This window comes from Thermothelomyces heterothallicus (genome assembly GCF_042370625.1).
Source record: "Thermothelomyces heterothallicus CBS 202.75 unplaced genomic scaffold P884_scaffold_32, whole genome shotgun sequence".
In the NCBI taxonomy this organism is placed as follows: Eukaryota; Fungi; Ascomycota; class Sordariomycetes; order Sordariales; family Chaetomiaceae; genus Thermothelomyces; species Thermothelomyces heterothallicus.
This window is the reverse complement of record NW_027192593.1, coordinates 253,355-263,832: the sequence shown is the minus strand read 5'-3', so window position 1 is coordinate 263,832 and position 10,478 is coordinate 253,355. Positions and strand designations below refer to the sequence as shown.

The following is a 10,478-nucleotide window of genomic DNA, read 5'->3' as shown; positions in this document are numbered from 1 at the left end:
CTGAAAGAGGATAGCGCTATAGAGTAACTATATTAAACGTCCTATAGTAAGTCGAGAGCTTACCGAGTAGCTAAGGGCTAATAATTGACATATTAAGAGAACTAGGGTATCCTATCCTTAACTACCTAGAATAAGATAGCTTTCTCTACTTAGCAATAAGCTAGTTTTTTAGTCTAGCCTACTTTAGCTTATTAAGCTCCTAGCAAATCCTCTCGTATTCCTTATCAGATAGGTATAAGCATTACTTATTACTATAGACAGCTTACTTAAGAGTATAGTAATCTACTAGATCCTATAGATGTCTTAGACGCCTATAGGGATACTTTATATTATACTACTAACCGCTACAAGAGTCTCTATATAAGTCTCTGCCTCTCTCCTTACCGCTCTTCTAAACTATAGGAAGTATTAACGTATTAGTTATCAAGAAGATTCTATACTTCCGAGAGACTCTAGGTTATATATTGTTATTAATTAGGATCTCGGCTATCGTAACAAGGGAACTAAGCTCTAGAAGTAGCTTTCCTAGACTATTAGCGACCTCGACTTTTATCCTCTTATATATTACCTAGGCTAGTAAGATATATATACTAATGGCGTCAAGAAAGGCGTATAGTCCTTATATACCCTATACTTCTAGGATATTATATTAGATAGCTTACTAGAAGGCGACATTAAAGTTACAAATCTAGCGCTATAGATTAACTCCTAAACGCTTAGCTATATCAAGACTAGCTATATATTATACTATAACCATTATATAAAGTATTACAATAGATAGTATAAGTATAGAGCGAAGCGCCTAGATAATCCCCCTAATAAGGTTAATACCCTTCTTCCTATATGCTTTTATAGCTTTATAGAGTTTAGGATCTATAGTATATATTAGCTAGCGTTATAGCTATCCTAACCGCTTACTAATATCTATAGTATACGCGATATTCTTATAGAAGGAGTCTTCTAGTTACACGAATTTAGCTATAATAGCTTCTTCTAAAGGTATCAGATCGCCAGATATCGAGGGTAATAGTCCTCCTCCCTAGAGTTGCTCCTATAGCGCCTAGATAAGGTTATTCCTAGCTTGCTCACAAGTTAGGCGCTCTAGAACTTATAGATCTGGCTTACGGTCGCCGTCAGGGTTAACGAAGTCCTATATACCGGCAAATTCAGCCTATAACTACAGTTTAATATACCACGAATTCTAGGAACTAGGCCCTGTAAGGCGTGTAGAAGTCTCGACTGGGATCTCGGATATAATAGACGTGTCGTCGAATACGTATAGAAGCAGGGTATGAGTGTTCGTAATAGAGGAAGAAGCTACCACTGATATTGAAGATACGTCGGCAGAGGAGCAGTTAAGGCGCTAGGCTTATAACTGCCGAACGTAGTAGGAGCTCCGGGAGCATTGAAAGCAGTCTGTAGTAGGTGGCTGTATGAAGGAAAAGAGTGCCTTGTTAAAACTATCTACAAAGGAGATAAAAAGAGTGGTATTTATAGACAAAGGGACTGGCCAATGCGTTAAACAGCCTTATACAGCTATGGCAAACGCGTGGCTAATACGCTTAGAAGCTCCACAGCTTCCGACAAATAGTAATTATGTACTTAAGGTACCTAATTACCTGGTTTTGATTAGCACGATTCATTGCCACACTGCTCTCGTTTTCGTGATTTAGCGTTCAATCACGGGAATGATGAAATCCGAAATCGATAATGGAAACAGTAATCAAGAGTCTCTGGGTATGATATGCTCCTGATTAGGTTCGTATGCGTCTGAGTTTTGGGCAGACAGCAGGGCGATACGATGTCCCTGTTTGATTCTTTCATCTATAGTGGTATAGGTGATTTATCTTTCAGCGTTTTAATAGTTGGTAAGTACTGATGGTCATGACATGCGTGCTGTGCGACCTCCCAAAGCTCGACAAACCGGAAATCCGTACCGGCTTGCTATCTAAACCCTACTACCCAGGCATATCTTGCTTGACCTGGGCACGAGTCTCGAAGACACAGCATCGACGGCCCTGAAAGACCCAAATTCCCATCTCGCTCGTCTGCTATCCAATGTCGCTGAGCCCTGACACGACCCGGGGTCAGAATGGCGTCAGACTTCATTCGTCGAGACAGCCAATCAGGGTAGTTACACAAAAAAATTTAGACGTAGGAAAAAAAAGAGGGGCTAGGGAACCAAAGGTTGGCAAAAAGCAGGGAGAATGCATAACCTTGAGCCTTGAGAAAATACTTCTCGTCATATCATTGGGGCACCCTACCTAATGATCAGCCCGGACTGTTCATCCCTATAACGACGCTCCAGAGTGTTGAGAGTTGAAGAGAACCAAACCTGATTTCCGGAACGCTAACATCAACGTAAGCTTCTAATTTTTTTTTGTCTTCAAACAAAAAAGGAGGACATTGTCCTAGGTCACGTCGATCACCCTCGGTTGCACTGTCCCCCCCCCCCCCCCCCCCCCCCTTTCTCTCCTTTTTCTCTTAGCAACGGGCTGAGTTGCCCCTGTCCCGATGCTTGGCGCAGACTCAGCTGCGGCAGCTGCCGTCGACATTTTGGTCGCGAAGTTCTAGAACAGAAGAATTTGTCTCGGTCCGCAGTGGCGTGCAGTTTACCCAGAGACGAGTAGAGGGCGTATGCAATAAAGCGCCCCATAAGCCCCCCATCCGCGCCACTTTGCTGCGTTCGGTTTCACTCAGGCCAACCAACACTGCAGTCCGGCACCCCGTGAATGGTACGGCCCCCGCGATAATAAGCAAATGAAGCGACAGGCCACGAATACGAATAATAATTCGGTACGCTGGCTGGGAGACAAGCTATAATTAGTATTTATGAGATAGAGTCACGCACACATCCACAAAAAAACGCTCTGAATAACCAGAGCGGGCCATGAGCGAAAGCTCTGTGGTGACCACATTGTGAAACTCTTAGGTATATTAAGTGAGCGTAGGATTTGGGTGTCCTTGGGATGAACTTGCGAGGTATGAAAAGATTAATTAATTACCTATAACTACACTCCATGACAGATTCGGGAACGATGCCGATACGCCGACAGTCACGGATAACCCCGCCCACCCAACATCCCCCAGTCTCCCATCTCCCGAGTCTGCCGCCTCGTGTCATCCAGTGCAGTGCTTGTAGCATGTTTACATTGATGCAGCGTTCGGCGTGCCCAATTCGTGTACGAATTGGTAGGACAACGTGGGCGTGGGTTTAACTAACCTTGCACAACTGCGCAGGTGCCTATGTACAATACATACATGGTACAGACGTGCATTACAGTATATATGTACGGATTACATACAACAATAGTTCCGAACAGATAACTATGTAGTCACCCGATCGGGAAGCGATCGACGGGTAATAATTACATGTGTAAAGCGAAGTAGGAGAAAAATCCGACTCAAAACAACCTATGCACTTTGATGTACCGCACGACTTCCAAGCCCCCTCTTAATGGCCATTACCGCCTGGTGTCAAATGCATCATGTACTGTACCTAATTATGTCAACAACAAGTTTCATGTCGGCCGCTTCTTATCTAAGTCCTGCTCCTCCTCTGCGAGTGCTGCGCAGTACAGCTTTGTGAATGCGGACCCTGGCGACTCGAGGAGCTTATAGGGGTTGTCAAATTCTACGAGCCTTCCCGCGTCGAGAACCGCCACCTTGTCAAAGTCCATGATGGTCTCGATGCGGTGAGCCACCGCGATGACGGTGTGGTTGGCGAACTTCCTCCGAATAAGACGCTGCATGGTCTCCTCAGTCTTGGCGTCGATGCTATTGATTGATATATGTCAGCAAGCGCAGTTTTGTAACATCGGACAGACAACGGGGTATTAAAAAGAGAGAGAGAAAAAACAAGGAAAGAAAAGATAGTCAAATTGGGTGAGGGAAGAAAAAAAGGGGGGGAGGGGGTCCTCCTAACCTGCTGGTGGCCTCGTCGAGGATGAGGATGGTACTGGGGCGGAGCATGGCCCTGGCGAGACAGAACAGCTGCTTCTGGCCGACTGACAGGTTGAGGTCGTCGATGTCGGCGTCGAGCCCGCCGTTCTTCTCGACCGCCTCCATCAGCTGGACGCACTGTAGCGCCGCGGTGATGTCCTGGTCGGACGCCTGGCCCATCGGGTCCGCGTTGAGACGGACGGAGCCCTTGAGGAGGAACGGGTGCTGCGGCACGGCGACGATCTTGCTGCGCACCTCCTGCCGCGGCAGCGTCGAGATGTCCACGCCGTCCACGCTGATCGACCCGCCCTGCATGTCCACGAGCCGGAAGAGCGTCATGATGAGGGACGTCTTGCCGCTGCCCGTCCGCCCGCAGATCCCAATCTTCTCTCCCGCCTTGATGGACAGGCAGACCTCTTTCAATACGAGCTCGTCGCGGCTGGGGAGAAAGGAGGCCATCGATGGTCAGCCGGGGGAACAACCTGTTGCAATTGTTTGGGCGGGGGTGGGGGGCAGGGGGAGGGGAGGGGCCGGAGGGTGCGGGACACTTACTTGTATGAGGCCGACAGGTTGCTAAACTCGATGGCGCCCGCCGACGGCCAACCCGGCGGGGGCTGCTGGTTCTCCTCGGGCAGGTCCTCGGGCACGGCCGTCTCGGTGAAGCTCTTGATGCGGGCCACGGAGCCGATGTGCGTTTCGAGGGTCGTCCAGAACGAGACCAGCAGCTTGATGTTCTGGCTGAACTGGATCACGTTGAGCAGGGCGAGGCCGACGCCGCCTGCCGCGAGAGTCCCGCGCAGGGCGACGACCAAGACGACCAGCAGCACGGCGATGGCCGCGACCACCAGGTCGAGGACGAGTGTGAGCCAGCGCTGGACCGAGAAGAGCAAGTAGAAGGGCCGCTGGGAGCGGTCCAGAAGCTCGTGGTTCTTGTCGTTGAGCTTGTCCTGCCACTGGAAGGCGCGGATGGTGGCGATACCGCTCAGGGACTCCTCAAACAGCGAGTAGAGCGGCGCCTTGGTCTCGAGGTCCATGAGACGCAGCTGCCGCGATGTGCGCAGATAGACCTTCTGGATGATATACAGGGACACCAGCAAAACGGGGAACGAGATCGCCGCGTAGACAGAGCCGTAGCCGATGAGAGCCATTTGCGCGAGACACATGACAAGAGCTGGACAACGATGTCAGCCTAAAAGGGAAGAGGTGAAAGCGAGTGGGTTATGGGGCCAGAAAAAAAAAGAAGGGGAGGGGGGGGGAGGGAGGAGGAGGATGTATCTCACTCGCGAAGGTGTTCAGTGCCGAGATGGGCAGTTCCATATCAATGAGCTGCAAGTCCTGGCTGAATCGATTCAGGGTGACTCCCGAGTCCGTGTTGACGAAGAAGGACATGGGGTTGTTGAGAACGGCGCTGAGCAGGGCGAAATGGAACTTCTCGCCGGATCGGGGAACCATTGTCATGATCATTTGCCTGGACGGCCTTGGTTAGAAACCCATGGACGCCATAGCATGAGGCGGGGAGAGAAGAAAGAGGCCCGGGAGGATGAGCCAAACAAAACACGTACCAGCAACTGAGGACCAAGCAGATAATGGCGATGCCACCGAGCATGGCATATATGCCGAGCCAGTATCCGAGGTTGCCATTGGGATCGTCCTCGTTGTAGGCGGCCCACCATTCCACCCAGATGGCTGTTTTACGCGGCTGTCAGCGGACACCGTTCCTCCCGAACTGGACAGGAGAGCAGTATGACCACTTACTGGGGAAGGAGAGGCAGAAAGCAAAGCCGGAGATGGCAAAGACGAAGATGAGGGTCGCCCACCAGCCGACCGACTTGATGTAGTAGAGGTAGATCTGGATGTCGCCGGTGCGCCGGCTCATCCCGTCCCCGCCGTCGGCGTTGTTGTTGTTGTTGTTGTTGTTGTTGTAGGCCGTCTTGCTCGACGTGCTCGAGGCGCTCGAGTCTCCCTCCGCCCCAGACCGGTCCTCCACCGTCGTCAGGCTCGGCGGGAGCTTCTCGATCGCGACCTCGGGCCTCTGGTCTTCATCCTCGGGGGTGTAGGTCCAGTCGGCGCGGGGCAAGCAGAACGAGGACACGTAGCCTCCAGCGGCGTCGAGCTGGGCATATGTGCCCTGGGAATCGATCTTACCGTCCGAGCCCAGACACACGATGTGATCCGAGTACGGGAGGCGTTTTGCTATTCAAAGCGTTGTTAGGGTGGCTATCAGAAAGGGGGGAAGGGGGAGGAGGGGGTTTTTTGAAGTTCGAAGTTCGACTTACCAGAAGACGAAACAAGGAGGACGGTAGCCTCCATATCACGGAGCAGGCCCTTCTCGCCGAGCAGGCTGTGGAAGACGTGGTTCTCAGTTGTGTTGTCGAGCCCACCCAGGACATCGTCCAGAATAACAATCTTTCTGCGGGCATATACGGCCCGGGCAAGTGCCTATAAAAACAAAAGGAAAAAACCGGGATTGTCAGCTCGGTGCTCGTCTCGAAATGAATGGATGTTTGTTGGAAAGAAGGGGGGGGGGCCGGGGTAGGGGGGCTGTCCTACAATGCGCTGGCTCTGCCCCCCGCTCAGGGCGATGCCGCCGCTTCCGATTTTTGTGGAATCGCCGAGCGGCAACTCTCGAAAGTCCCTCCGGAGGGAGCAGGCGTGAACGACGCGGGCGTACCACTTCTCGTCGTACTCTTCGCAGCCGACGATGGCCTGGCGGATGGTGCCGTTCATGTGCCAGGGGTCCTGGGAGCAGTAGGCGACGCTTGCGGACCCGAGGCGCACCGATCCCGCGAGGGCGGGCACCTCGCCCAGGATGGACAGCAGCAGGGTCGACTTGCCGCAGCCGACGGGGCCGACGACCATGGTCAGCTTACGCCAGGGGACCGACATGGTGATGTCCTGGAGGATGGGCTCCTTCTCGGGGTCCCAGCCGAAGCTACCGCCCTGAACGATGACGGCATCCGCTGCCGACTCGTCGATCCCCGGCTTCTCGGTCGGCTCGGCCTCGGGCTTGGGCATGTCCGGCCGCTCCTCGGACTCGAGGAACTGCTGGATGCGGACGAAACTGCCGACGGCCCCCAGGTAGGCGGCGAGGGCCATGACGAGCGAGGCCAGGGGCTCCGAGAGCAGGGCAAACAGGGATAGCGACGTGAAGACGCGCGCCGTGTCCAGCGTCTTGTCCCCGGTGTCGCGGGCGCGGATGGAGAACACCAGGAAGGTCAAGACGGGCGCGAAGACCTGCGTCATGTAGGCTATATATGTATGTTCCATGATTAGTCGGTTGTCTTTTTTTTTTTTTTTAATCCCATATCTTGTTTTCTTTCTCTTCCACGTTTCCCCTATCTACGTTGGGCGGTACGTCTAGAGAGCGCTGCCTTCACTTACCGAATAACATGTTCCAGATGATCAATCTCCGGAATTTCTTGGAGATTCTCAGCTCATCGACGCGCAGTTGCTGCAGGCTGGAGAGCAGCGTGTCTTTGAGCCCGCACATCTTGACGCCCTTCATCGAGGAGAGCATGGCCGACGTGGCCGAGATGCGCTTCTCGATGGCCTCGAGCCACATGGCCTGTCGGGACATGATAAAGTTCATGGCCACGATGGAGCCCAGCAGGGAGACTGCTTGTGCGTTAGCGAAGAGAGCGAGCGACGAGCGTGCCCCTGAGCATGGGTGGTCCGGAGAAGTATTCAGCCGGCAAGGGAAAGGAGGGAAGTAGAATGCCTTACAGATGGAGACGGCAACAGGCACCACACACGCAACCCCTAGCTGCCGTTCGAGGAGGTATATGGCCAGCGCGACCTCGATCGAGTTGCCCCAGATCTCGTGCATTGTCTGGAAGCCTTGGACGATGCGCTCAATGTCGGCGCTCATCAGGGTCATCGAGGTGGCTGGATCGATTCCCCTGAGGCTCACGGTGCTCGTCTTACGGTAGATGATGGAGACAAGACCGGCGCGGAGCATGGCAATACTGCGGTATGTGCGATGCTGGTATTGGCCCATGGCGAGCGCGATGCCGCCGTAGACCAGGATGTACGCGCCAATGAGGCCGTATCCCTTTTGCGTGCTGACATGGGTAACCGGCTCCTGGGATAACACGATCGCGTGGTTGATGAGAAACGGCTGGCAGAACGAGAGGGCAGTGTAGCAGGCCCGTGGCAGGATCGTCTGGAGAACCGGCCACTTGAGGACGCGATAGGATGCCCACAACAGAGAATAGGGGGACTTTTCCGTGACTAGTATATGTCAGCAAAACACCAAAAAAAACAATGCGATTATGGTTGCGGTCTATGACGTGGTTTCCAGGGGTTGGTTAATTAATTATTGGACGTAAAATGGGTGTGGGTGGGTGTGATTGTGAAATCGGGAAGTTCAGAAAGTGTAATTAACAGTGAGCCAATGCTGCTTGCTAGGTGAGCATGCAGGGGTGGGGGGTTTCAAAAAAAAAAAAAAAAAAAAGAAACAATAAAACATGGGTTCCAGAAATTGATGAGAGAGAAAATGAGATTCAAACGCGAGGTGAGACATGCGCCACACTGTCTAATACTCACTAGAGTTCCAAAGCGACTGAAAACGCGCGAATCCGTATGAGGCGCGTAGGTGCTTATCGAGCAGGAACAAGTCGTCAACGTCAAGATCGCGGCGAAACCCCTGCTTGAACAGGGGGTTGAGCCACCAGAAGAAGGCGCGGTTGAAGATGCTGCTCGTGGCCTCTGGCGGGTAGTCCTGGAACTCGGGACGAAAGGTGCCGCGCTTGTCGAGAGCTTCGAGCACAAGGATAGAGGCCTTGGTGGCTACCGCGGTCGTGGAAAGGATGGCAATATTGTGGTGCAGCTGGTCTCCCGCTCGGAGCCAAAGCGTCCTGGTGTGAGCAATGTCACACAAGAGCGTGGCGAACAGGAAGACGCCGATGGCCGTCGAGGGGCGTACGAGACGTGTGTGCTCCAGGGAGGAAAGGACACAGAGTCCAACCGTGGAGGCCAAGACGACAGCAGCCGAGGGTAGAGTAGTGGTCGTCCGGGCGGCGGACGGGAGAGCCCACAGGACTAGTGTAGCGAGCTGTAGCGCTCCGAGGAGTATCCAGGCGACCTGCTCAGTTCAGGAGACATGTATGTCAGTCGCGAAATTTCCCTCCCCTTGGTCGCAGCACACACAGGGCGAGCAGACGGATCCACGGCTCGTAATGCTGGGTAGATAGATGGATAATTAGGATCTTGGGGGCGGTTGAGATCTTACTATCTTGATTGGCAGTACGCGTTTGGCAGACCCTAGCTTTCTCGAGAGCTTTGACAGGTACCAGACGCGCAGCGGAAGCGCGAGGAGGAGGAGTCCGGCGGGCGCCAACCTCAAGATCGTCTCCTCAAAGAGCAGCGTGAAGTCGAAGCCTCCGCGACAGTCGCCGGCGTGAGGGCCAAACGAGTCGTCGATGCGCACACACGAAACGGGAGACGGTTGGGCCATGGTTGTCTAGTTGGCGCATCGGACGAGGGCGCGCGCAGGCGGGAAGCCCAACGGCTCAGGTTCCGGGAGGGATAGAAAATCCGCGGAAGAAGGGGACAGGAACTGGAAGGTGGGGACAATGGCGAGAGGAGAAAGGGGAAATGTGTGTGTGTGTGTGTGTGTGTATGTGTGTGTGAAAAAGGGGAAGAAGAGATGAGAAGGAAAGGGTCTGAAATGATGTTTGAGTTTGGAACTTTCGGCAATGTTTCTCAGCACAGAGAAGCGTATATCCCTCGGCTGCAGGTCCTAATTACATATTGGTTTCCTCCGGGTCCCTAGAAAAACGCTTTCTGCTGATTGATTGCGCTTTGCTAGGTCTAGACTGGGCGATCCGGCCTTGGAAGCAGGGTGGAAGAGGAAGCAGCTTCGGTTATTCCGTGGCCGATTCTTGGGATCGAGGCGCGATGGGACAACGCTGAACGTGTGCTTACAGAATATATGTGCATATATAACGCGATTTGTTGGACCAGCCCAAATATACACCCCCCCGGGCCTCCCCACAATGATGGGACGCTACCATGGGGAGGGCGGATATGTTTGCCCTCCTATTCCCGAGGAGCTGAGGGAGCTGTCCGGAAGTGGTCAGTGGTCAGCTGTCTAGTGGATGTATGTATGTATGTATGTATGTGAATGCATATTAGATGCATACGAGCAATCATGGACCGGGGGAAACTTGCACCGATGGTCATTAGACGGCCAAGGAACAGACTCAGTTAAGCAAATGCAGTTTCCGACGGCGGGGCATTTGTGATAGCCGCAGCCAAGGAACACGGTTGGAAATCCGGCTTTGCTCGGCTCCATCTGTTCGGTGCCTGTAAGTTTGCGACAATGGCGGGCCGACCTGGACGTGGTGAACCTTGGCAGGACGATCAACTCCTCTTTTGGGGAACCATTGGCGAGCATACTCAACTTACCGCTACCTAGTATTGGACATTGGTGGAATGGTTCGTACCGAGTTATTGTAAAGGTTGGTGGTGTTCTGAACAAAGTGCATACATGTATGTGTTAATATTATTATGTAGGCATGTTATGTGCGCCGCCA

The 10,478-nt window shown here is 52.9% G+C and overlaps 1 protein-coding gene across 1 annotated transcript; it reads right to left on the bottom strand.

Moving 5' to 3' along the window:
• Positions 1-3,369: 3,369 nt before the first annotated feature.
• Positions 3,370-9,635, bottom strand: P884DRAFT_85822 (ABC transporter). The gene is made up of 12 exons (XM_069446126.1): positions 9,173-9,635; positions 8,488-9,025; positions 7,666-8,172; positions 7,324-7,557; positions 6,493-7,190; positions 6,219-6,381; positions 5,698-6,135; positions 5,505-5,628; positions 5,223-5,410; positions 4,495-5,113; positions 3,926-4,381; positions 3,370-3,777 (listed from the first exon to the last, which is right to left on the bottom strand). Exons 1-12 carry the CDS (start codon positions 9,395-9,397, stop codon positions 3,522-3,524), a joined length of 4,446 nt encoding a protein of 1,481 aa, XP_069294112.1. The 5' UTR covers positions 9,398-9,635; the 3' UTR covers positions 3,370-3,521.
• Between the last annotated feature and the right edge of the window lie 843 nt (positions 9,636-10,478).

What these genes read in the sequence shown, in the direction of transcription:
- P884DRAFT_85822 (XM_069446126.1), bottom strand. Translation starts at nt 9,397, where the DNA reads ATGGCCCAACCGTCTCCCGTTTCGTGTGTGCGCATCGACGACTCGTTT. An exon ending in TCAGTCGCTTTGGAACTCTA is followed by an intron (nt 8,173 to 8,487) that starts GTGAGTATTAGA and finishes GACATATACTAG; the next exon opens with TCACGGAAAAGTCCCCCTAT. An exon ending in CCTCCTTGTTTCGTCTTCTG is followed by an intron (nt 6,136 to 6,218) that starts GTAAGTCGAACT and finishes CGCTTTGAATAG; the next exon opens with CAAAACGCCTCCCGTACTCG.